The sequence below is a fragment of the Agelaius tricolor genome, unplaced genomic scaffold (assembly GCF_023055355.1).
Source record: "Agelaius tricolor isolate 1412-34295 unplaced genomic scaffold, bAgeTri1.0.p SCAF_5, whole genome shotgun sequence".
Classification (NCBI taxonomy): Eukaryota; Metazoa; Chordata; class Aves; order Passeriformes; family Icteridae; genus Agelaius; species Agelaius tricolor.
Genome location: NW_027269265.1, coordinates 52,583,240 through 52,608,636, shown reverse-complemented (window position 1 = coordinate 52,608,636; position 25,397 = coordinate 52,583,240). Strand labels below are relative to the sequence as shown.

At 43.0% G+C, this 25,397-nt stretch overlaps 1 protein-coding gene and 1 non-coding gene across 2 annotated transcripts; both read left to right on the top strand.

Moving 5' to 3' along the window:
* The first annotated feature begins 483 nt into the window (after window positions 1–483).
* Window positions 484–11,471, top strand: EIF4G2 (eukaryotic translation initiation factor 4 gamma 2). The gene is made up of 23 exons (XM_071428379.1): window positions 484–531; window positions 686–747; window positions 2,018–2,128; window positions 2,259–2,324; window positions 2,747–2,872; window positions 3,213–3,315; window positions 3,994–4,125; window positions 4,219–4,285; window positions 4,369–4,520; window positions 4,936–5,046; window positions 5,578–5,661; window positions 5,749–5,847; window positions 6,032–6,173; window positions 6,264–6,424; window positions 6,854–6,967; window positions 7,745–7,870; window positions 8,107–8,211; window positions 8,296–8,511; window positions 8,806–9,064; window positions 9,275–9,479; window positions 9,915–10,126; window positions 10,236–10,357; window positions 10,649–11,471. Exons 1-23 carry the CDS (start codon window positions 484–486, stop codon window positions 10,712–10,714), a joined length of 2,889 nt encoding a protein of 962 aa, XP_071284480.1. The 3' UTR covers window positions 10,715–11,471.
* On the top strand, window positions 7,009–7,176 carry LOC139590743 (small nucleolar RNA SNORD97). The gene has a single exon (XR_011679423.1). It is a non-coding gene; the product is annotated as a small nucleolar RNA SNORD97 (small nucleolar RNA).
* Window positions 11,472–25,397: the final 13,926 nt, after the last annotated feature.

Genomic DNA, 25,397 nt, shown 5'->3' with positions numbered 1-25,397 from the left:
GCGCGGCAGCGCCAGCAGCCCCTGGCGTAGCAGCAGTCGTGAATACCGATGCTGCACTGCGGCGGCGGCACGGCGCAACCAAACCTCCTCCCTCCACCGCCCACCCCAGCCCTGGCACCGCCCCCTTCCTCGGCTGTGATTGGCAGGACGGGTGGAGCGGTCGGCGGCGATTGGCGGGTGCCGGCGGGAGGTGGGGTAGGTTGCGTGAAGGGTGATAAAGTTAGTGGGGCTGCCGGGGAGCGCCCGAGACGCGGCGGCGGTGGTCGGCGCTCTATGGAGGTGGCGGGGGGAGGCGTCGGGTCGGTGCTGCTGCTGCTGTTGTGGTGACTCGGAGACTCGCCCTGTCCCGCGCGCTCCCCCCTTCCCCTCCCCAGCCCCGGTCCCCGGCTCCCTTCCCCTCCCCCCCCTTCTCTTGCCTTTTCCCCTGCCCTTGGTAGCCGCCGGGACCCGGGGAAGCTGACAAGGCCTTAGGGAAGGTGAGAAATGCCGGAGTGGCGGGAGAACCGTGGATCTGGGGCCGGGAGTGAGCGGGTACTGCTGCAGCTGTAGCCTAAAATGGCGGCCGCCCAGAGTGGCCGCCATTTTCTTGTCAGTTGCTTGTCTGTTTCTCCCGCACAAAATGGCGGCCCGGGCCGGCGGTCGCTCTCGCTGCCGGCTTTGCGGGCTCCGCCGCCGCTGAGCAAAGGGGGGGAGGAGCTCGGCGGCTCCCGCCGGGCGCGGAGGGGAAGCTGAGCGGCAGCGTTGCAGGTTAGAGCGGGGAGACGGGACCGGGCGGTGCCTGTCCGTACGGGCCGTGCCTTTAGTGGCCTCGGCTCGGCTGCGGGATGGTGGTCTGGCCGCGGTCTGCGGGCGCCCGCACTGCCCCCCAGATTTCCCTCGGAGGGAGAAGCCGCGGCACACATAGCGGGCTGCGGTCTGAGGATCCACATTGCTGGTGGGGAGGTGACGAGAGAATTTTCTGATTTTTTTTTTTTTTTTTTTTTTTTTTTTTTTTTTTTTTTACTATTGTTCACTGGCTTTTCTTCGCGCGAGTGGAGAGCGGGCTGCCGAAGCGCCGCGTCAGCCGCCTCGCCCATGTTTCCTGTTTGGGGGCTCGGGCGCCCCGGTGCGGGGCGATACCGCCTGCTTCCCCCTCGTGTCTCCCGGGGCGGCCGCCGTGGTGCGGGGGAGCGGGTCCCGCCCGGCGCCCTGGCGGAGAACAAAGAGCCGGGCGGGCGCGGGCAGCGGGCGGCGCCCGCCGGGCGGGGCGGGGGGGCGGCGGCGCCGCGCGGCGCCTGCGGGGGGCGCCCTCTGCGGCCGAGCCTTTTGTTCGCCGCCGCTGCTGCCGCCATGTTGTGGCCGCTCCGCGTGCCCGCGCCGGGCGGGCGGGGGGCACTCGCCGCGCTCGGCTCCGAGAGGGCTGCGGGCGCATCCGGGACACTCCCCGGCTTCCCTCCCTTGGGCGTTTCTGTCGCCGTGCTCGCCGTTCCGCTACGTGAGCCATGCAGTGAGGTTCTTTATGCAAGCTGAAAGTTGAGGTAGTGGGTGGGCGGTGCATTTTTTTCGGTTTTTGGTGGCTTAGTACGCCATTTGGACGCAGGATACACGCCTTTTACCGCATTAAGCCTGCGTTTTGTTGTCTGATGCTTTTCAGAATTCGACTGCTTTTTTGTACCATTATAAATCATAGTTTCTAAATCACGTCAGTAAAGGACTCACTGTGCTATTTAAAAGAAAAAAATACTTGCGTTCTTTCCTGCGGGTACTCTTGCCTTTTGGATAAACTTGAGGGTTTTTGCTCAGTCTATGGTTCCCTTGTCTCTTTGCCCTCACCCTCGCTGGGAAACATGGCTATAATGATGAAATTGGCCTTTCTGTGACTGTCCCAAAGTATTGCACGAATGGAAGTTTTCTTAATTTTTGTAAGGTTCACTGTTGGAGGGTTCTCATTGTCGGACAAACGTTTGTACTTTTTAAAGTTAAATGCTATGGCTGATAGTAAACAAGTATAATATGAATGCTTGGTTTGTCTTTCTAGGTTTTGTTTTTCCCTACCCCGTCAATTTAATTTTATTCTTTTGAAGATTCTTCGTTGTCAAGCCGCCAAAGTGGAGAGTGCGATTGCAGAAGGGGGTGCTTCTCGTTTCAGGTACCCTTTGTTTGTTTGATGAGTAGTTAGCCATGGAAAATCTCTTTGGAGGGCATCTTAAATTAGTGTAATGTTTATACCAAAACGGAGATGTTGGACTTACCCAGGTTTCTCTGGTTGTTTTTAACAGTGCTTCTTCAGGCGGAGGAGGTGGTAGGGGTGCACCTCAGCACTATCCCAAGACTGCCAGCAACAGGTATGTCATTTTGCTCTTTGACTTGCATGACTTCAAAGTCAGAGCATGCTTGATAATGAATACAGAACTGAGAATGGGCTAGCTTTAAAGTTTTACCAGAAATACCTACTGAGTTAAAGAGCTTTAAGTGTTTTCCAGTCTGTGCCCTTTAAAGTGTACCTCATGGTTGATAGGCAGTGCATGGGCATGGGGTTGTTATGTATTTAACTTAGAAAGTGTGGAGAGTATTTTTGGGTGCCAGGCATTGTTGTTGAGTATTTTCCTATGCAGCAGATGTTGCAGTGTTGGTAGGGGTAACTGTGTGCTCTTAACAAAGCAAGTAATGGAATTGCTTTGAGTAAGGCATCACTGAAGGGTTAAAAGGGCAGTTCTGTAAATCACTTGTTTCTGTTTTAACAACCGTATTCTTCAAAATTTTGCAGCGAGTTCCTGGGGAAAACCCCAGGGCAAAACGCTCAGAAATGGATTCCTTCACGAAGCACTAGACGAGATGACGACTCCGCAAACGACAAAGAACGACATGATGCAATCTTCAGGAAAGTAAGAGGGTAAGTTCCTCACAAAATTACTTCTTTCCTTACTGTTTTCATTAGCAATGTGTACCTAAGAAATAGGCTGGAGGAAAGGAAGATGGGGGCCTTGAGTTTGGGGGAAGTGTGTCCTTTAGCAAGGAACCAGCCTGGTAATCTAGCATCAGAAAACACTTCAAGTAATTATTGTAAGCAGATTAGTATTTTCAGTGGTACTTCACTGAATCTGAAGATCTTAAAAAAAACCAGTTGAATGGAAAATTGCACTTTTCAAAAAAAAAAAGTTGAGTCTAAAGTGACTCGTAGCATGCTTAGAGTGTCTTTATATTCTGATTTTGGGTTTTTTTTTCCTCTTTAGCATACTAAATAAGCTTACTCCTGAAAAGTTCGACAAGCTATGCCTTGAGCTCCTCAATGTGGGTGTAGAATCTAAGCTCATCCTAAAAGGGGTCATACTGCTGGTAAGCTGGTTGCATTTCTTTTATCTACAGTTTTCTTGCATGCTGGAAAGCCGGGGGTTGGTTGGTTTTGATGGGATACAGAAGTAGCATGAATAATACTTTTGTGTACTTGATTATCAAACACCATGTCCCACCCCTGCTTTCTGTGTAAAAAAGGATCTACTGGGGAGGAAGTAGGTTTAATGGTTTGAGTTTCTCATTTAGAAGTCTCCCCAATGACTAAACATGATTGGGCTTCTATGATTATTTTTTAATATAAACTGAGGTGTGAGTTAGCCATCTTACTTGCTTGGCCTCCCCTTCCTCTTTCCTGAGGAGCAAGCCACTTGATTTTGGCAAGGCAATCACTGGTGATCTCTGGGGACACTGATGCAACTATTACATCACTTTCTTTAAACGAGATTAGATTGGTGATACTAATGTCGGTGTTGGCATAATAAACTTGAGTTTTGTGGCCAAGGATTACAGAGCCTCTTCAGTAGCAAGCAGTGGCTTTTGTCCTTCGCTTCAGCATGGAGGCTGGTGTTGGACTACAATGCTTCTGTGCTTGATTAAGCAGGAAACAGGATGTTCTAGATGAGGGTGGTAATAATCCATTCTGTGTCTTGCAACTCAGTCTCCTAATAACATTTGCACCCTCCTGCTGCTTGCTGCCTTACTCAACCTGGCTCTCTGCAGATCGTAGACAAAGCCCTTGAAGAGCCCAAGTATAGCTCGCTGTACGCTCAACTATGTCTGCGACTGGCAGAAGATGCACCCAACTTTGATGGCCCATCAGCAGAGAGTCATCCAGGACAGAAGCAAAGCACAGTGAGTGCATCTCTTAATCTGCAATGGTAAATTTTGGGTGCATTTGTAGCTGCCCTGATTAGCTTAATTGTTTTCTTTGTTCTCTCTTTGTAGACATTCAGACGCCTCCTAATATCTAAACTTCAAGATGAATTTGAAAACCGAACCAGAAATGTTGATAGTAAGTTTTAAAACCGCTTTAATACAGAATCTATTTGTCATCTTTTCCCACAGCCGTGTAAAACGGGCTTCTTTGTTTTCCAGTCTATGATAAGCATGATGGTCCCCTCCTCCCTGAGGAGGAGGAACAGAGAGCCATTGCCAAGATCAAGATGCTGGGGAACATCAAATTCATTGGAGAACTTGGCAAGCTTGATCTTATTCATGAATCTATCCTTCATAAGTGCATCAAAACAGTGAGTATTCAGATTGGGAGGAAGCTAGGAGCAAAACAGAACTTAAAAAGAAAAAAATATGCAAATATTGATGCTGCTTTGAGAATCTCGGAGCAGGAGCATAAAATGGCACAAAAATGTTTCCTGATGATTGCTCATCCCCTACTGTTATCTTTTGGCATGATTAAGAGGTAAAACCAGCCTTGTTCAATGCCATAGGAATTGTCTCAAAAGGAAAATGAGCACAAAAGTGTGCTGTAGGTGCTTGAAACTACACACACTTAAGAATTGGCAGATCTTAATTTTAATTTTTAAGTCCATTTGCCTTCAGAACAAAACAATATTTTTTTAAATGTCAGTGTACAAAGTTTGTCGCTTATTATAAATTGTCATTTATAAAATTTTTAAATCCTAAATTTCCCCTTTAATTTTTCAGCTTTTGGAAAAGAAGAAGAGAGTTCAACTCAAAGATATGGGGGAGGATTTGGAGTGCCTCTGTCAGATAATGAGGACAGTGGGACCTAGATTAGATCATGCGAAAGCCAAGGTATGTGCCTATCTAGTGCAGTCATTAACCTGATTAAATTATGTGGCTAAAACTTGATTGCCTGAACCTTCTGTATTCAGTATTCATAGGTACAAAACAGAGGTTTGATTTTTTTTTTTTTTTTTTAGAGAAAAGAGTTCCCACTATGGCTTCCAGACTAATTCTCTTGATAGAAAAACAGTTTTAAACATTTCACCAGGATGTAGTTAGGGTCATCATGAAATATCTAAGTGAGAGTGTTGTTTTTCTAAACACTGTTTGAGAAGATGTGCTGAGGAGCTATTCTTAGTACAGCTAGATGATTTGAGACATGAGAGTTGGGAATGTAAGCTTGAAACGAACAGAATTTTGGCTGTCTTGCTTATCTCTGATTCAAATGTCTTGATGCATTAGTTCTTTAGACTATGTCATCAAGGAGCTAGAGATAGCAGGAAAGGGCAGCTTGTTGTATTATTTTGCCTTGAATGTCGTGAGTGAAAACACTCAAGGCACTGATAGGATAATTCTAACTTGTAACGTTTGTTCCCCCAGTCCTTAATGGATCAGTACTTTGCCCGTATGCGCTCCTTGATGTCAAGTAAGGAATTGCCAGCAAGGATTCGTTTCCTGCTGCAGGTATGATGATTAAATGGCTCCCCGCTGCTTTTTTTTTCCTTGCAAAATGGTCTTGAATCCTTTCCTAATAGCCTGTTCTGTTCCAAGGATACTGTGGAGTTGAGAGAACACAACTGGGTTCCTCGCAAAGCTTTTCTTGACAATGGACCAAAGACTATCAATCAAATCCGTCAAGATGCAGTAAAAGTGAGTGTTGTGTGTAAGGTCCAGAGCCTGCCTTGGCGCTCTGCACTTGGGAGTAGTTCTCACACAGTGTCACAGTTGGCTTAAGGGTTAAAACCAGATGGACTTCTGTAGTTGGGGGCTAAAAGCTTTGCTTTCTTGGGGCTGCTACTTGAAACTGACCAAAATTGTAATTCCTGTTTTAAAGGATCTGGGAGTTTTTATTCCTGCTCCTATGTCTCAAGGGATGCGAAGCGACTTCTTTCTGGAGGGACCCTTCATGCCACCCAGGATGAAACTTGACAGGGACCCACTCGGAGGGCTTGCTGATATGTTTGGACAAATGCCAGGTACCCTGACACCACAGAGTGATGGGGTGGCTGTGGCTCTGCTGTGCTGAACAAGAATTAAAACTGTCATTTGTCTCCTTGCTGATCCAGGTAGCGGAATTGGTACTGGTCCAGGGGTTATTCAGGATAGATTCTCACCCACCATGGGACGCCATCGTTCAAACCAACTCTTCAATGGCCATGGGGGTCACCTCATGCCTTCTGCTCAATCCCAGTTTGGAGACCTAGGCAAATCTTTTCTGAAAAGTCAGGTAAGGAAGCTGTTTGCATGGTGACTTCAGCTTGTTTAGAAGCACTTCCTGAGATGCGTATGTTATGGATTAAAATCTGCTTATGTTAAAAGACCTATTCAGATTTGATTCTGATAACTGATGCTCAGCTGATACAAACATTCTAAACCACTTTTTAAATAGTACAAAAAGATGCAAGAAGTACACTTTTTTTTTTTAACTGCAAGAAAAGGTGCATGTGGCTTTGGTGGGTCAGAACGGTGTGCTTTATTTAAAAGATGGCCCTGTTTTTAGGGATAGATGCTATTCTCCCACCACCCCTGCTCCTTCTTTCTCCCTTCCTGGCAAATAGAATCTTTGTTCCTCTGGTCCCTCTGGTACTACTTACCAAATGATGTACGCCACTCCATCATCTGCACTTCTTTCTCTATATCTCCCTTTCTGAAATAGGGGCAAAGCCAACTCTACCATACCCAGAATCAGGGACTCTTATCCCAGCAACAAGGACAGTCGAAGGATATGCCACCTCGGTTTTCTAAGAAAGGACAGCTTAATGCAGATGAGGTACATGACATGCCTACATTATTTACAGCCTATTCTAAATATTGCCCAATGATTATAGCAAGACGCGTTATTATGAGGACTAATGCTGGAACTCTTTCTCCTCCTCTTCATTCTCCTCCTTCTTTGTCCCTTCCTCTTTCACCTTTTACCCCCCTCACTTTCCTTAGGGTATCCAGCGTCCTATGAGCAAGACTGAGATATGAGGGCAATTTTTTGGGGTGTCCTTTCCTTCCCACACACTTCTAAGAACACTACTCTGACATCAGTTCCCATGCATCCTATTGATAAAACATTAAATTAAAACTTCAGAAAATCCTGAACTTTAGAAACCCTGAAGTGCTGGACCAGGTTAATTTTTTTTTTTTAATTTTCTTTTGTTTAGAACTGGCTAATAGGCAAAATTTCAAATGCAGAGTAAACTGCATTGTGATTTTGAGTGTTAACCAGACTTGTATCCCGATTTCTGAGCAATTTGGTAGAGTTTCATTTTGGCTGTAAAATACATCGGCAAGCATGCTGATTATCTTCTTGGGTCTCTAACATACTGCATCTAAAAGGAGCATTTCCAGATTTTTATAGTAGTTGAACTAAATGCCAGTAATTTGCTTTTGGGAGCGTTTCAGAACACATGTGGCTTTATCTGTATTTGAGTGTTAATATTGTAGAAATTAAATTATGCTTCAGTGAGATAAGTTGGAGCGAGTCCATGGCTGTATATTGTTGGTCAGATTACTAGAAACAGTTTGAGTTTTTCTTTGACTTACTTACTGTTTACAGATTAGCCTGAGACCTGCTCAGTCTTTCCTGATGAATAAAAACCAAGTGCCAAAGCTTCAGCCCCAGATAACTATGATTCCTCCCAGTGCTCAACCACCACGCACTCAGACACCGCCTTTGGGACAGGTAAATACAAAAAATTCCTGCATGTTTTTGGCTATACTTTCCTGTTTGTGCTTGGAAAACTTAATTTCATATGTGGGGAGAGAGAAGTCTTTGATTGCACAGAGCAGGACTTGGGAAAAGAATGTATGAAACCAAACTAATTTGAGTTCCATCTGCTTTTTATGTTTTGTATTGTAAAACTTTATATAAGCAAAGGTAGATGTGCTACAAAGAAACAAATTCTGGTCTCTTTTCAGCCGCCTCAACTTGGTCTTAAAACAAATCCACCACTTATACAAGAGAAGCCTGCAAAGACCACCAAGAAACCACCTCCTTCTAAGGAAGAGCTACTTAAGCAAACTGTAAGTTAGTGTGCAGTAGTGAATCTTAGAGCTTTGGATGTGATCTTCAAAAAGAATGTTTAACTGTGTTTCTTTCCTCTCCAGGAGGCTGTTGTGACTGAGTATCTGAACAATGGAAATGCTAATGATGCTGTCAATACTGTGAGAGAAATGAGAGCTCCGAAACACTTCATTCCTGAGATGCTGAGCAAAGTAATCCTTCAATCCCTAGATAGATCAGATGAGGACAAAGAGAAAGCAAGTACTTTGATCAGCTTGCTCAAGCAGGAGGGAATAGCCACCAGTGACAACTTCATGCAGGTATTGTGGTCTGATAATATTACAGTTCTTGTTTCTTGGCTCTTCGTGGTGTTGAGCTGCTGTAAAGGCAGTGTGCAAATATTTTTTTTAACTCCTAATCTGAGGAGGTAAAAATAGTATGTGAACCTGTGAGGGGCACAAGAAGCAATAAAAGGAAGACATGCAGTAATTAGGCAGCTGGAACCTGGGATCCTCTTTGCAAGTGATTACAGAAAACATACTCATGATGAGTATTATGTTGCACAGGAACAGGATTACTTAGGAATTTCATCTTGTGTGTTTATTGTTTCTTAGGCATTCCTGAATGTATTGGACCAGTGCCCCAAACTGGAGGTGGACATCCCATTGGTGAAATCCTACTTAGCACAGTTTGCCGCCCGTGCCATTATTTCAGACCTGGTGAGCATTTCCGAACTGGCTCAACCACTGGAAAGTGGCACCCATTTCCCTCTCTTCCTGCTCTGTCTTCAGCAGTTAGCTAAGTTACAAGACCGTGAATGGCTAACAGAACTGTTCCAACAAAGCAAAGTGAATATGCAGAAAATGTTACCAGGTAAGATTTGCCACAGAGCTCTTCTGTTACCTGATCCTAGAGTAAGTGAGATGTTCTAGTTTATGCCGGAGTGAAATAATCTGCAGGGTTCTCTTGGTGGAATTAGCTGTCATTATTGTTAGGAATGTTTCTTAAGGGGGTGGCTGGAGCATGAACCATCACTTAGAGCTCTTGAGAAGCACTTAACACGTGTCTTTGTTTCCTTGTCAGAAATTGACCAGAACAAGGACCGCATGCTGGAGATCTTGGAAGGGAAGGGGCTTAGCTTCTTGTTCCCCCTTCTGAAACTGGAGAAGGAACTGCTAAAGCAAATAAAATCGGATCCATCCCCTCAAGCCATCTATAAGTGGATTAAAGATAACATTTCACCCAAGCTTCATGTAGATAAGGGATTTGTGAATATATTGATGACCAGGTGGGATGCTGTTCTGACGTATTTTTAGGTATTTGTTCAGTTAAGCTACCAGTAAGGCACAAATTCTGTAAAGGCTCAAATGGAGCTCTGCAGAAGTCTGAGATGCAGTACATGGGGAGACAATATTCTGAGTGAACCTTCTCTAGTAAAATCCCATTGTATTTGAGAAGAAAGGCAAGTCTCAGGCTTGCATCAGTATGTGAAGTGGTTTCTTGGGCAGGAAGTCTAGATCGATGTGTTTTTCTAAAATGTAGAGCTGTAACAAAAGCAGAACGAGGATTTTTCTGGTGCACTCTCAACCATAGTACAAGTCCCTATGCTTGCTCCTGACTACAGCTGGAGGCAGAATAGTTGCAGTGAAATCTGAGCTTTATATATGTCAAGTGCTTTGATCTCTTAGTTTATAGAACTTAGTTTGGCTTTTCTTCTGTCCAGTTTCTTGCAGTATATTTCTAGTGAAGTAAACCCACCCAGTGACGAATCGGATTCTTCATCTGCTCCATCCAAAGAGCAGCTCGAGCAGGAAAAGCAGCTGCTTCTTTCCTTCAAGCCAGTGATGCAGAAGTTCCTCCACGACCATGTTGATCTGCAAGTGAGTGCTTTATATGCACTCCAGGTGCACTGCTACAACAACAATTTTCCAAAAGGTAAGTACATTGAGGTCTCACTTGAATTGGCTTGTCCCTACATTTCTTAAAATTCAGCAAGTGTTTGAGAAGGTTATAAAGCTAACCAAGTTTAAATTGACTTTCACAGGCATGTTACTGCGCTTCTTTGTTCATTTCTATGACATGGAGATCATTGAAGAAGAAGCCTTCTTGGCATGGAAAGAAGACATTACTCAAGAGTTTCCAGGGAAAGGCAAAGCTTTATTCCAGGTAAATCTCTTAACATTAGAATAGAGACTTGTTTTTTTGTTATTTCTGCTGCACTGGAGTGTTGGAGAAGACTGCTGAAGCGTGTAAGACTTGTAAATATCTAGAATCTTCCTGCACTATTCCACTAGGAGCAAGATTACTTAAATCTCTCCTATTGACTGGAGGCCTGTGTGTAGTGCAAATATGGATGAAAGTTCTTTGAGATTGGGGGAGGGGAAGATGAGTGTTTTGTGGAAAAACCTAATGGGGAAACAATTCCTGCTCCCTTAAACCAGTTTTGTGTAACTGCAGGTAAACCAGTGGTTAACCTGGCTGGAAACTGCTGAAGAAGAAGAATCTGAAGAAGAAGCTGACTAAAGAACCAGCCAAAGCCTTAAATTGTGCAAACATACTGTTGCTATGATGTAACTGCATTTGACCTAACCACTGCGAAAATTCATTCCGCTGTAATGTTTCACAATATTTAAAGCAGAAGTATGTCAGTAGGATATTCTCTGCAAAAGGTTTTTGTAGTATGTCTTAATAGTCTACAATAAAAATATTTTAGAGTATCTTCAATGTTTAGATAACAGTGTATTAGCAGCATGCAATAATTACATCATAAGTTCTCGAGCAGAAGCAGTCTGTTGCAAGGGTCTTCTTTGCTGCCAGTTATCATAGGCTGTTTTTAAGTTAGAAACTGAATAGCAACACTGAATACTGTAGAAATGCACTTTGCTCAGTGTAATACTTGAGTTGTTGCAATATTTGATTATCCATTTGGTTGTTACAGAGAATCCTTAACTGTAATCGATGGTTGTTGCCGTAATAGTATATTTGCCTGTATTTCTACCTCTAGTAATGGGCTTTATGTGCTAGGTTTTAATATCCTTGAGCCTGGGCAAGTGCACAAGTCTTTTATAAAAGGAACAGTTTACTTGCACAAAAACTGATCGGCTGAAGAGATGGTTTAATGCCCTTTGGAAGAGGTTTTTGTGGGTGTGAAACATGACATGGTAAGAAATTTGAATTGGTCCCTCTTACAGTACTGAAATTAAGTCTATTAATTTATCAAGACATGTTCATGCCCTGATTTTATATACTTGTATCTATCAATAAACATTGTGATACTTGACTTGTTTCTGAATGTCTCCCAGTAGAAAAGCTTTGGCTGATGACTTGTTCATTTAAGAAACGAAACATCAGTGGGAGTTGCCTTAGGTTGCAACCATCCTGAAATTATTTTTACACTCCTTGTCTGGATATGCAGATGAATTCTAAATAAGGTCACAGACAAGGAAGACACTACAGATGTGTTGTGACAGGAGGAGAAATGATGGAATTCTGCTGAAGAGATGGTAGGGGTTTGCCTTGTGGTCCAATGTATGCTTTATCAGTGAGTATGTGCTTTTGACTTGGTTAATGCTTTGAGCTTCCCCCCAGGCCACGTGCATGTTTCTGAATCAAGTGGCACTGTCTATTAGCTGCCTGTTTCTCAAATCAAATTGGCAAAAAAAATGCCTACAAAAGAGTTAAATGATGTTGCATTGTACAGGCTTGAAATGTCATCTATTAAATACTCAAAACACCTTACTTCCTAGAACCTGTCCCCAGTGAGTTTTTTTTGTCCTCATTGATACTCAAGACTTACATTCTTGAAAGGTGATAAATTTCTAGTGGCAAAAGGGTAGTGGCTCCTGGACTGGAGCGTTTTTGCCAGTGGTGTGAGTGCTGTAGCCTGTAAACTGTTACACAGCACAGGAAGTGAAGTGGAGCCCAAGAGAAGGACTAGAGCTGATTACTAGGCTTGCTTTGAGCAAAGGGAGAGTTGGCAGTGGAGCACCTTGTAACACAGCAGCTGGCAAGGTCATGGTTTGCTTTGAAGGGCTCCCTAGCTCCAGTCACAGCTCTGCCCTCCGGAGTGTTCTGAGCCATGGTCTATCAGGGAGTTCTGTTACTGCCCTGGGAGCTCCTATGCAGTGTGGAGCCCAGGAGCTACAGGGACTCTGCTCTACAAGCCAAATGACATAAAGGGCATTGAGCTTGAATGGCTGGCAGAATTCATGGCACCACCCCTGCATTTCAGAAATTGGGTGTATCCAGCAGTTGGAGGGAGAGCAGGGGATACTGGTGTGGGTGGGGTCCAGTTCAGAGACAGGAATGCTTCAAATGCAGTTCAGTGGCTCGAGGTTGAGAGCTGGCTGTGTTTGATGGAGCTGCAACTCCTGGGTGGCAGTGGTGAGCACTGACATCCTGGGGCTTCCCAGAACACTTAGTGATAAGTTGTTCCTCTGAAACTCATGACTTTCCTATCTATGGAGTGACACAGCCATTGCTAGAACTACAGGGCTGCAGGCTCAGCATGTGCATGTGTGCTATAGGCACTAAGGTTCTGCAGTTCAGTACTCATTTAACAGGATGGACGAGTGCAAGTACAGTTACAGGATTAATTTAATCCTAACTATTTTGAAATTCTGTTCTAGAATTGCTTTTTCAAGTGTAACAAGGTGCTGTGAAGTGAAATTTACCATTGTTTCACTTAGAGTGTTGTGTTTTTCCAAGTTTGTCAGTTTCTCCTTGAACTCTGCTGTTACTGCTGGTTGGTTTAGTGGTGTATGGTGCTATAATACTTCCTGTGTACATGGTTATCTCTGTGTGAAGCATGTGATGCACTTTGCTCCTGTGCCCTGCAGAGGGAAGATGGAGAGGAACTGCAAGGCAGGAAAGAGTGGTTTCCAGCTCAGGTTATATCAGAGGTGAGAGGAGAAGGTAGAAGGATGTGCAAGTAAAAACTTGGGAATAGATGCAGAATCTGCAGCTAAGCTTTTCTGCCACATTTTGGAGAAGGCTGAGCTGGCAGCTCTGGGCTCCTTGCCACAGTAACTAAGCCTTGTATTCTTGCCCAGTCTGACATGTCCTTACTACAGCCTTATGTACCTGTGCATGGAGGCTTTGCTGCTTGGCTTGTTTCTAACTGACTACTGAGATAGGAACTCTGGTAGAGAAAACTATAGGAAGAACAACTAAAAATGCAGAATAGAACATAAACAGTAGAAAATGCCACAAAGAGGTGCAATTACCGTCACGTAACTTGGAGAATCCTCAGGCAGTGTGAACAGCTATGGGTTCTTCAAACTGGTGTAAAAATGGTGCTTACTGCAGTGTGCACATCAAAGTGGTCTCTCTATAGATGAGGAGAGGTGGTAGCATCTTCACAATCTTTACTGCTGCTGAAGTTTTTAAGTGCTCAAGTGCAAAACTTGTGGCTAATCTGGAACAGGGATGGCTGTTGGTTGGTCTCACTTCTGTGTTCCTGTTAACTATGAGTGGCGTTGTACTTAAAATGTAAACAGAGTGCTTAATTCTACATGGTAAAGTCACAGTCAAAATTAAACTACTGTAACTAATTATAATGGCTTCTATTAATATTATTTTTGTTAAGGGTTGGGTATAATTATACTGCTAGGAGCATTGGGAGAAACTGCATTTTACACATATTTCCTACCACTTATAGCAACTCAGTTGATTCTCTGAAATTCTGAATTAGGTTGCAGTTGCTATTCAGGAACCCTCACCCTGTCAGGGGTGGGATGGATTTTGAGAAGGACCTGTCATGGTGAATTCTCACCTGTTCCTAGAGAGTGTCACACTGTGGTTGGACAGCTGCTGCCTTGTCACTGGTCATAGCAGTATGCTGCCATCTGTCCAAGCTGCAGTGGTGCTTAGGTATATGAAATCTGAAAATTCCAGGAATGTGTTCTGAATCCTGGAAAATCATCTATTCTAGCCCTCTGTGATGTGCAGAGATACCTCCCAAAGAGACCAGCTTGCTCAAAGTTTCATTGACCCTGGCCTTGAACAGTTACAGGGATGGGGCAGCCACAGGTTGTCTGGGAGCCTGTTCAGTGTCCACCACCTTCATAGTACAGAATTTCTTCCTTTTACCTCACCTAAACTCTTTTAGAAGCCACTCCCCCTTGTCCTGTCAATACCTGCCCTTGTCAGAAGTCCCTCTCCAGCTCTCTTGTAGCAGAACCTTACACAAGCTCAACAACCCCAACTTCAGCCTCTCCCTCTGGGAGGGCTGTTCCAAATCACCTGATCAGGTCCTAAAAGTCAAAACACCTCCATGACTCCTATGCAATTCTGTTTCTTGGGGAACAGTGCAGGAAGAAGCCTTATGGTGTATGGGAAAAGGTAGAGGCTGGGTCCAGAACAAAATTTTTAGAGTGGCTTATCTGACCTGCTTTTTGAGCAGATGGAAGCTTTCCTCTGAATGCTGTTTGGACTTGGAGTGCTTTTTCCCTTTTTCCCCAGAGCAGTGTGTAAATCCAAACAATTTGATCATTTCAGTGCACTCCTGAACTGTACAAATTTAGAACACATCTGAACCATGAATTATCATGGCTTATGTTGCAACCCAGGCAAGCAGCTGCAGAGACTGATTAAAAAAGAGTCTCTTGCTAATTCATGCTTATTCTCAAAAGTGAATTCCCAGGGAGCTGGTACAGCAGCGTGAAGGGTGGTGGGCTTGTGCTCACAGGCACCTGAGAAACCCCCATTTATCAGCTGTGGTTGCCACAGTGTTTGCTTCAAATGCTGCTCAGCTCCAGCCTTGTCCTGGTGTGGGGGGTGTGCAAGGGCTTGGCTAGGTAGCACCACTGATGTCACAAGGATTCCCCTAAATTTGGGATGAGGTCCATACTTGGGAGCTGATAAATAGCCATGGTGCATCTCCTACATCAAATGATTTGAATGAATATGAAAAGGGACAAGAGAGTGAGTGTAGTGGCAGAATGGGTCTAAGTGTCACACAAAGGTAGTCCTTTCTCCCTCACCTCACATAAATCTCCTGTAAATTGATTACTGCTCCTCTTTTATCTCCAATGCTGTTGGCCAGAGAACCAGAGCACACAGCAAGTCCTCTTGTTCAACAGGCAGGGACGGGCTCAGTTCAGGGGGCAAGGTCCTGTGGGCACAGCTCTAGCTTGGGATGATTTTATCTCCACACATCGCATCTGGAAAAGCAAAACAGAAACAGTAGCTGAGCTGGGAGCTGTGCTCTGTGACAGCAAAGGGAAAAGCTGCACAGCTACAGTTGCAGGCATCAGATGTAACAGTAATTTAAAGGAGACTCTATCAACATGGCTTTGAGTTTTTTTTTTAATGCCGGGGTGGTTCTACGTACAACACAAAATATACCCCAAAAATCTTCTCAGTACTTCAGAAATAGCTGTATTTGTTATCCAGCAAGATACAAGCTGGTTACAGTATCTCCCTGACCCACCCCTATCCTGGCATTTCAGAATAAGCTTTACTTCTAAAAGACCAAGAATTCTCCCCAACAGGTTCAGGCCTTTCCTTCTGACGGTCAGGGACTAAGATTCTTCAGGCAGGAATTCCTTGAATAATGTGCCTTTTAAATGGTGCTGTAAAGGCACACAGGCTTGTCTGGGTTTGATTTAGGGAGCCCACATCCCTTTCCTTTAAGGGAGGGGAGTTGGAGAGGAGTGAACTGTTATTTTTAATGAGTTGACGAAGCAGCCATGGCAACAGTTACACTTGGCATGGATACATGGCTGGAGTGAGGAAAGCAGCCAGCTGAGGGGATTTTTATCTTCAAATATTTTGCAGTTTAGAACAACGTCAATCTTGCATTTAGTTTTTGTTTATGTTAGCAGTAGAAGTGCTTGAAGAATCTGATGTGTGAAGTATTCCCAGAATTTTATTATCTAAGAAGCTGTGTAAAACCATTCAACTTTGTGAAAGGAAAAGGGATCTTTAACTGGTTTGATAGTGTGGAGGAGTTTATAGTTTGCTCTGTTACAAAATGGATGCTTCTCTTTTTGGTAGGACAAAGTGAAATTTGAGACGTGGAAGTACACAGAGTTAAAACTGAAAGACAGGTGAAGGCTTGAGCTGCCTTTCTTCAGGGATTTTGTTTAACCCTTTAAGAAATGATTGCATGTCCTTTCAGATTTCAGAGACAGCTGCCTCCACAGCAGAGTAACAAACAAAGCTCCAGGCACATGCAGCAGGCCAGCTTTGTGTTCCTTTCCAGTTCCTTCCCATAAAGCAGGGGAAGGATTTAAGCCTTGTGTTTTTCTATTTGTACAGATATACACACATACATATTATGGATATCCCCATTTATCTTATCCCCATTTATCTTTATTCCTTTTATTCCCCTTGGAGAAATGCCATTCAGTTACTTGATTATTTTAAGCTTAGGTTGTTAATATTTCTGAGTAACGGTAGAAGCATTAGTCCTAATCCCTCTTCCCAATATTGACAACAAAACAGGAACTGGCCTGGGCCTCAGCTGCCATGTTAACCTTAAACAGCCCCGTAAGCCGAGCTCAGAAAGGCAGGGCTCACTCAGTTCCATACAAAGAACACTTTTAAAGTCAAGAGAGCCCCAGCCAGGCTGTGGGGAAGAGGCCCAGCACGACACAGCCATGAGAGGCAGGGTAGGTGCACTGCACTGCTTTTAGGCTGTACATAACTGATTACTCACTTCATCAACACAGCAGTTTCATTTCCTGCTCCAGTGAAGGTTTCCATGGTGACCTCCAATTTCCCACAGTTTCCCTTCTATGGGATTGATGTAATTTAATTGGCAAGACCATGAAGTATTTAGCTGTGATGAAAGGCCCTTCATAAATTCAATTAGATAAATATCTCAGTAGATTTACCATGCAGGTAGGGACCATAATGCAGTAAAACCCCAGCACATACCTGCCACAGGTGAAACCTGACTGTGGCAGTCCAGGGCTGGAATGGCTCTGATAAAACACATCAGTTATAAATACAGAATGTGCTATTATATCCTTGTGGAATTCTTGCCAGTGCAAATTCCATAATAATCTTCATGAAGGACTGAAGTGCAACTCAATTCAGGAATCATTTCATATTTTACATAATCTCCTCAAAGACTCTACACACTTTAACTGGTTTGTGAGGGGAAATGTCATTGATTCAAACTCTTCCTTCCCCTCTTGCTTTAGGAACAGGCTGCTCCTTGGATTGAACAATATAAATCCAGGTAATCCTGTTACTTCTGACATCACATGAGCTTTGGTTTTTCATCCTTCAATAAGGAACATAAAAAGACACTACAGACTGAGTTGAATCCTGGTACTACCCCTGTTACCTGTACAGTAAGACACAGAACCAACAGGTAAATTAGACACTAGAGCCTGGAGAGATGGGAATGGGCTTCCTACAGAACCTGGCTCAGGCTGAGAGCTCTGAATCCCAGCACATGCACCACAGAGGAAGAGTTTCCCTGCACTGCAACACCACAAACACTGTGCTGTCTCTGTGTACTCACCCCAGCACCTCCAGGAGCTCCCAATTCCCAGATGCTGTTTGCCAGGCACTTTCACAGCTCCACAAGAAGTAATCCTTACTGAATAAATCTGAATAAAGCTTGCTGTTGGCATTTGCTGAAATGGCAGACATAAAGCACAATTTAGGGAGAAAAACCCCTGAATGTAACAATAAAAACTCCTTAAAAGCACAATTAAGCAGGGAGCTGATAGATGGATGCCAGCTGTATTTATGCCTGCTCTGGGAAATCTCCCTTTCAGCTCCTCAGTGTGATAAAGGTTCATGTAAACTTGATCCTACTGGATTGGTCTAGGGAGGAAAGAGAGGGGAAGATTACATCTAAATTGGAAACTAATTCAAATGAATAACAAAGGAAACATCTGAGCTCCTGGGGTGCTGGGTGGGATTCCTCTTCCTTAACTATCCAAATGCTGGGTGTCTAGACATCCACACACTCCTGGGGCAGCAGACAGGAACAGGCTCCTCAGAGTGACTCATCCCTCCTACCTTACACAAATACCTTGGGATGGGATGATTTGCCCCCTGGGGATGCCAGGCCATGGGTGTCTCTCTACAAGGTGTCTAGACTGCTAATTTTGAGATGTCTGAAGATAAATAAAATTCACTTAAATCACCTGGTCCTATAACACTGTAATAAAACGTGCCATTGTTGCTAGAGGAAAATTTAAGAATGTGATTGATCCAGCCCTAACTTTCTTTTATTTTTTTCCTTTTTTTCTGATGACAACATGAGATTGATGCAATTTGGAAATCAACATAGTAATTTTCTCTACACAGTCTTACAGCAACCCATTTAATTAGAATTGTAAATTTAGATATATAACCTGTAGGATCAGGGGCAGGAAATATGTACAGCTCCATGGGAAAAAACAAATCCAGCAATAAACATAATGAAAATCTTGGCCATAATGTCTCTCAAGGTCTCTGAAATTCCTTTTTTTTTTTTTTTCTGATACTGCCTTTTAAATGCACATTTTATCAAATTTGTAATAATTATTTACAGAATTAATTTGTCTTTTTGTTTTTCCTTCTTGATTTTTCTGCTTCTGGAGACTTCAGGAGTTTCTCTAAAACACTGGATTTCTGCACCTCTAACCCACATTCCTTTCCCTTCTCTTCTTTGTGCTGTTGAAGGGTGGTGTCAGCCCCATTTCCCTACAGCCTCTTCAGCTGCTGCAGCTCTGAATTGCTGAGACAGCTCTCTCTGAGCCCAGGGGAGACAATTATGGAATTTAGAAGCAGCACAAAGGAAAATAAATGCACACGTGCTTCTCCTCACATCACCCTGTGCTATCTCCCTCCTCATTTCCCACCCTAACCGTTCAAGGATGTGAGATGAGTCCACCAAAACCTAAATCCAGAATGTTTGAATTAGGAATCTTGACACATAGTAAATTCTGGGTTGTTTTTCATTGTTTATCCAGTTTTGTATCCCTGGGGCACTTCCCTTCAGACATCCAGGTTTTCATTGCAGCCATAAAGGTTGAACACTTAAAACAACAAACAGCCAAACAAAAAAACCCAACCAAAGACAATAAAATAAAACAAAAATTCCTAAAACACTGAGGAGTGTTAGTTCTCATTGTTCTTGCAGGTGAGGCAATACCGAATACAGAACTTGATGCTCTGCTGCTCAGGGACAACTGCATTAATCAAAATGAACTCCTGCGAGGCAGACAGGAGGTAAAGAAGCCCTGTAATCTGAAAAAACTCCCTAGATTAATATATCAATACCTTTTATTTAAGAAGCTTGCTTTGCTTTAAATTTAGATTTGTCCTCCCCTGATTCTCTCAGCTGGATTTTTAGCTTATTCTTTTCATGTTCTACATGAGTGTTCTCCAAGATAACTCTCCATTATTCTGTGCAGCCCCAGCTTGCTTTCAAAATAATCCTTTTCCACTTGACACTAATCATGGCTGTAAATTCCTTTAATTGAAGTGACAAGAACATTTCCTTCTACATCTCTCAACTTCACAGGTCAATCTGAAATTATAGAGCAGCATTTTAGTTGCGAGATTAATGTTACCAAGTGCTTTTGTTAAAGAATGAAAATTTAAAAAATCACTAAATAACAAATTCCTGAACATTATTCCCGGGACTGGGTGTGGATTTAGCACATTTGTTACCAGGGGCTGGAGCAGCACCCGTGGCCTCTCAAGGCACTGCAGTGGACAGGGAAAGGAAGAAGCACAGCCAGGACATGGCTCCCCCTGCCCTTCTCTGCCCACAGCCAAAGCTGAATTCTGCTCACACTGTTGATTTTTAGGTTGACTTTGTTTTCTGGTCCCATGAACCACTTAGAGCATCCACAAGGAAGTATATTCCATGTGTTGATCCTAATGGCCATCTCCATCAGAGAGATGCAAATCAGAAGGATTTCTGCTTTGGGAAAAGAAATTATATGGAATAACTGGCCCTGCTGTAGCTTTTCTCCTGTACCCCAAAGTTATACCACTGGCTCACTTTAGTCATGTCAGATTTACTAATTCTTAAAAAGAGAACACAGAAATGCATCCTCTTAACTATTAATAGAAGCAATGTCTGCATGTGTAGCAGTGAATAGTTGAGCAATATGACCAGGGAGTTCACAGCAGAGATCATCACACCTGGGCATTAACCTAAACCCCAGTGGAAGGCAGGAGGAAGGATGCTAAATATTAGGCCAGGACCAGAAGTCTAGGGAGACACAGTCACTGGACTGTACCTAAAGCAGCTCTCATTCTCTGCCTGGGACATCTGTGAGCCTGCAGGTTTGTCTAGTGAAGTTTTTCCAGATAATCCATATAATATCTGCACTTTGAGAGGGTTTTTCATGGCTTTTTGGTTGTGCATCCCACACTCACCCCCCACTGCCACCCCCAGTGATTGGTTTGTGGTAGTTTTGGATTTGTTTTTTTAAACAAATCATCACATGAAGTTTTCCCAAACAAAACAAATGCATGTGATTATTTGGCAACCTCAGTGATTGAGCAACTACAACCACAGCCTCTGCTGAAGCTCTCCAGGAGATATTGATTAATTGCCTGCAAAAAGTACTCTGTGAAAGCAAAGCAGCTTCATAGCAGTCTAATTTGGACAGGATTTGAATCAAGTCATGCCTGGCCAAACCCCAGCTCTTCAATGTGGGGATCAACAAGGATGGACAGCTTTTAGGCAATAAAGGTTTAATTCTGTAAGACAATTCTGGCCATGATTTGTTTTCAAGTCACACTCTTGGCCAGCACTTCAACCTTTCTAATAGCAAAATGATGTGTTTATAGTTTTCTTTATTTAAATTAAATAATTCAAAACCAAAGACAGATCTTTTTCACTGGACTTGATCTTATGAGGAAGGAGAAAGAGGCTGTGGTTCTATTTCTGATCAAGCAACAATGTTTGTCATTTTTTAAATCTAGGTACAATTTATGCTCCAAAAACTTTGCAGATCAGACAAAAGTTCAGTACAGCTCAGTAAGGAATCATCCTTACCCTGCCCCAAAGCAGCTTCATGTCAGTGCTACATGAAATGGGGTCTTGATGTACAGTCTGGATCCCACAGCTTCACCCACCCCCCTGCCCACCACATTTTCTTACACATTTCTCAAAAGCAACATCAAAGACAAAAATGTATGAAAGGCCTAAGAAATACAACATCACTTCAGCTGGGATATAGCAACAGGACATTCTGCAAAAGTACAGCTGAAGGGAACTAACTGCTGCTGTTTTGGGGCAATTTAGGCCAAGATGGAGAACAATTTAAAACTTGCAATTCTTTTTCACTGAGAATCATTTCTATGCAAATATCATAGATACCACCAACCTCTCCCTTATGGAGAGCTTGCACTGCTGCCAGCTGAGGTGAATCTTGGGTTCTTCTGGGATCACAGCACAGTCTGGACTGGACAAATCCCTTTAGATCCTTGTGTCTTTTATGTTACATTTCTCCTATTTTTAATGTATACTTCACTTGATTCTACTGTTACAACTTCCACCCTCTGGTTTTACAGTTGGATAGATCAATAGTTCTTGCACATGCACTGAATAAAACATCCTTTCCCTGCACTGTTTAAAAGCAACAGAAATTGAAACACTCATGGCAAGGCAAGTGTCTCTTGGGACATTAATTACAGACAAGTGAGTGCAGAGCAAAAAAACCAACACAGAAGATCCAAAATAGAAATACAGAGACCCAAGTAATTAAGGATCAAGACTATAAATAATATCCATCTAAGCACTGATCTGACACATCATTGATTTTCTTTCCTTCCTTGCCCCTTCCAGTAATACCATTCTGTTTATATGGCAACCCCTAATTACCTCATAGCCATATCTTGGCTACTGCCTGGACAAACCTTGAGCAGCCCAGACTGCAGAAGGAAATGAGGAAAACTCCAAGAGTTATGGGTTCAATCTCCTGCAGTCCATGCCAGTTCCCCAGATGCAATGACCATACCACAAAACAGCTGCATGAATATGGAATTGTCAGTATGAACACTTTGACTAAAATCACCACCTCGGATTTGTGCATGAATGTGCTTTATTCTGCAAACCCAAATGAGACCTAATTCCTCTTTCCTTTTTAGTGTTAGTAAATAGCTGCTGACAATAATTCTTCCTCTCCAGCTGGTCTGGGACAGCTTCCCAAAAGAAAAAAGAATGTTACCTTTTGGTTAGACAGCTTCCCATGAGAATGGAACACACACTGGAATAATTTAGCACAGCAAAACAGAGACAGACAGTTTAGAGCAGTTCAAACTCTGTTGAAAGCTGGAACAAAGCAGTTATCTGTCTTTAAAGGGTAGAGATGTTTCATCTTCTCTTAGGCATTGTCACCAGCTCAGAGCAAGACTGGTTATTTATTAGTATTTATCAGTATTAGCTCTGCTTAAAGGAGTCTGTGGTTCAGCAGTGTCTGTACAGCCAGAACCTTCAGGTGCAAGGGTGAGAAGACTCCAAAACCAGTTTTCTCTAATAGAGTTGTGGAACCAGAGAGAACATAGCATTACATGAGATCTTCTTAAATTACAACCTCCTCTGTCCTATAGAATGAGTAGCCAGCACTCTCTCTACTACTACCTGTGTGCCCTAAATCAGAAAGTCAGTTTTGAATTAGCAGATACAGTCTGGAACATTCTGGCTGAGGTCTATCTGTCACTGAAGATAAGATTGTGCCACCAACTCAACTGCACCTTTGACAGGAGGCCCTAAGAACCAGAGTGGGCCCACAGTGCTCCTCAAAATGTCCAAGAATGTTTTAGGTATTCCTCAGTGTGTCAAAGAATGTTTTAGCTGTTGCAATTAGCATGTGGGATTTGCATATGAGAGAGGCAAGAGAGGAGATTCAAGTGCTAAGAACTTTGAAGGGTTCAAAAACATTCCAAGAGCCAGAGCATTGCTTGGAGCCTTCCAAGGCAAAAGAAAACAGCCCAGAAGTCACTGCCACAAACTCACTCTCAGGTGCTAAACCCCCATGTTTTCCTCAGCTAAAAGTGGGCATTTGTATTTGATTCAGCAAAGGCTGGGTGGGAAGATATGAAATTCTTGTATGCTGTTGAGCCAAACAGCACTGCTGGAGTTCAGGCAACACCACAACAATGTTGGGGGCATCTCCAAACAGGGAAATGTATAAAATAAGGAGGACACATATTTAGAAGCAGCAATAGGGACTCTTTAGTATTTATCATTTCAAATGGAGGTAAACTCAATCAAGTTTGCCAGCCCCAATTACTTCACCAGCCCCAAGCTTTGGAAGCTGCAGTGAAGAAGTTTTTGCCTCAGGGCAAAGGAAGAATTAAAAAGAGGAAAAAAACAACAAGAGGTACTTAAAGAACAACACAGCTATGATGAGCATTCTTAATCTCACCAATGGTTATGAACCACAGGTAAAAAGACATTAGAAGCTGCATGACTACACATGAACTGAGCCTTCTATAATGCAGCCAAGACCAAAAAATTCTGAAGTTCTAAGTATTTCTAGTATAAAAGTATGAAGCTTGAGCAGATGTGGACCAAAAGTCACCGACAGGATGGAAATAATACTCATTTTCAGTATACTGACTTTGAATTTCTCTCCTAGGTATTCCCATGCCTGGTATTCCCTTAGATTCTCTCTCCAATTCAAATCCTCTTCTGCAGAGCAATTAGTGTTAGATAAATAACAAAATATTATTATTAGGAGTAAGTACCTGTGGCTATGAGAATAATGAGCATTCAGTTACACACCTTTTTTCACATCCATATTGCCAATTTGTTTTGGTACTCACATTAATACTGAATCTGTCTCTGCTGACAGCTGCTCCAGCTGTAGGAATTTTTCCAGGTAATTTCTGAGCTCCAGATTTATTGACTGTAAGGTAACTACCAATATTTAACAGGGGAGTCTAAAAAAACTGCAAAACAAAGTAAGGAGGAAAAAAAGAGGAAGCAAATTTGTTCCAGAAAGCCTGCAAGTCTTAAAAGAAGATGTCAACAGTAATGTAAGTTTAAAACTTTGCTGCAACAAACACTGCTGTAAGCAGTGAAATATTTAATGTGGAAAGCAACTTACTCCCAGGAAGTGACATTTCCTTATATCAAGAACTGATAAAATTTTAGCTGTTGTTCTCCTACCATAGGTCTTACCTTGTCCAAACCCTTCCTTGGCAGCACATTCCCAGATATATTCCTTTTTTCTGTGTGGATAGAGTACTGTGGTTTTCTGAGTTAAATGAGCAGAAGTGGACATTTGCAAAGAGAATGATCGATTTACACTCAGATGCTTTGTCATTCAGCAGTGACAGCTACTCCTTCCCACCAAGTACTGACCTGCAAAAGCTTCTGAAAGAAAAAATTGAGTAAGTGGATTAAAAACCCCAAGATTTTACAAACACACACCCCAACCAACTCTCCTCTTCTGCCCCTCCTCCAAAAAGCCCCCAAAAATACCCAACCCACCACCATTTTTTTTTTTTTGTCAAGTTACACTTGAAATGTTCTGTGAAAGGCCAAATCTACAAATTTCAGGAATGAGAGCAAATTCTACATGCCTCTTTCCTCTTGTATTCTCGAGATTATGTGCTGCTCACACATGAGGATAGCAAAATGCTGAGCAGCAACAGAGCTCAGCAGGAAACACTTCCTGCACCCTATAGGTCTATGGAAATATAGATTGAATGGATGCAATCCACATCACAAAACTGTGGATGCAAAACACAAACTAGGAATAAAGCACTTCTCTAGCAAGGCAGTGTTACACTTCTAACTTGCTGTGTTTCATCCAGGAATAGATTACTGCTAAAAATAAAGGAATTTAGTAGCTGCAAGCCAACCACCTACTTCAGAAGGCAAGGAATGCTGCCAAGAGAGAATTACGGCAATGTTATTCCACCACAGCACTTTCAAAAAACAAGCATTAGAAAATATGAATTAAGCTAAAACACAGCTTTCTAACCATATACAGTAACACATGACTTTTTACATAATCTTAATCCTCCCATTAACTTTCCTCTCAAAGGGAAGAAAAAAGAAAATGACTTCTGGTTTTTGGTGGCTTTTTGATTCCTCTTTTGCTACATAAAAGCAGAGGAATAGTGAAGCAAAAGCATCCCTTGTCCCCTTTCTGTCCCTGTTGATTGGCCTCTTGTACATCACGCAGTTCAAGCTGTATTAAGTCATAACCTCTCCTTATACAATTCCTTTCTGTGAAGAGACAAAAAATACCTCTCACAAGAGATGTCTGAAAATCCCTGT

Bases quoted from the DNA above. Each gene is read 5' to 3' on its own strand.
- EIF4G2 (XM_071428379.1), top strand. From the start codon at position 484: ATGCCGGAGTGGCGGGAGAACCGTGGATCTGGGGCCGGGAGTGAGCGG. The intron at 2,873-3,212 runs GTAAGTTCCTCA...TTTCCTCTTTAG, and splicing joins ATCTTCAGGAAAGTAAGAGG to CATACTAAATAAGCTTACTC. The intron at 6,968-7,744 runs GTACATGACATG...TACTGTTTACAG, and splicing joins GACAGCTTAATGCAGATGAG to ATTAGCCTGAGACCTGCTCA.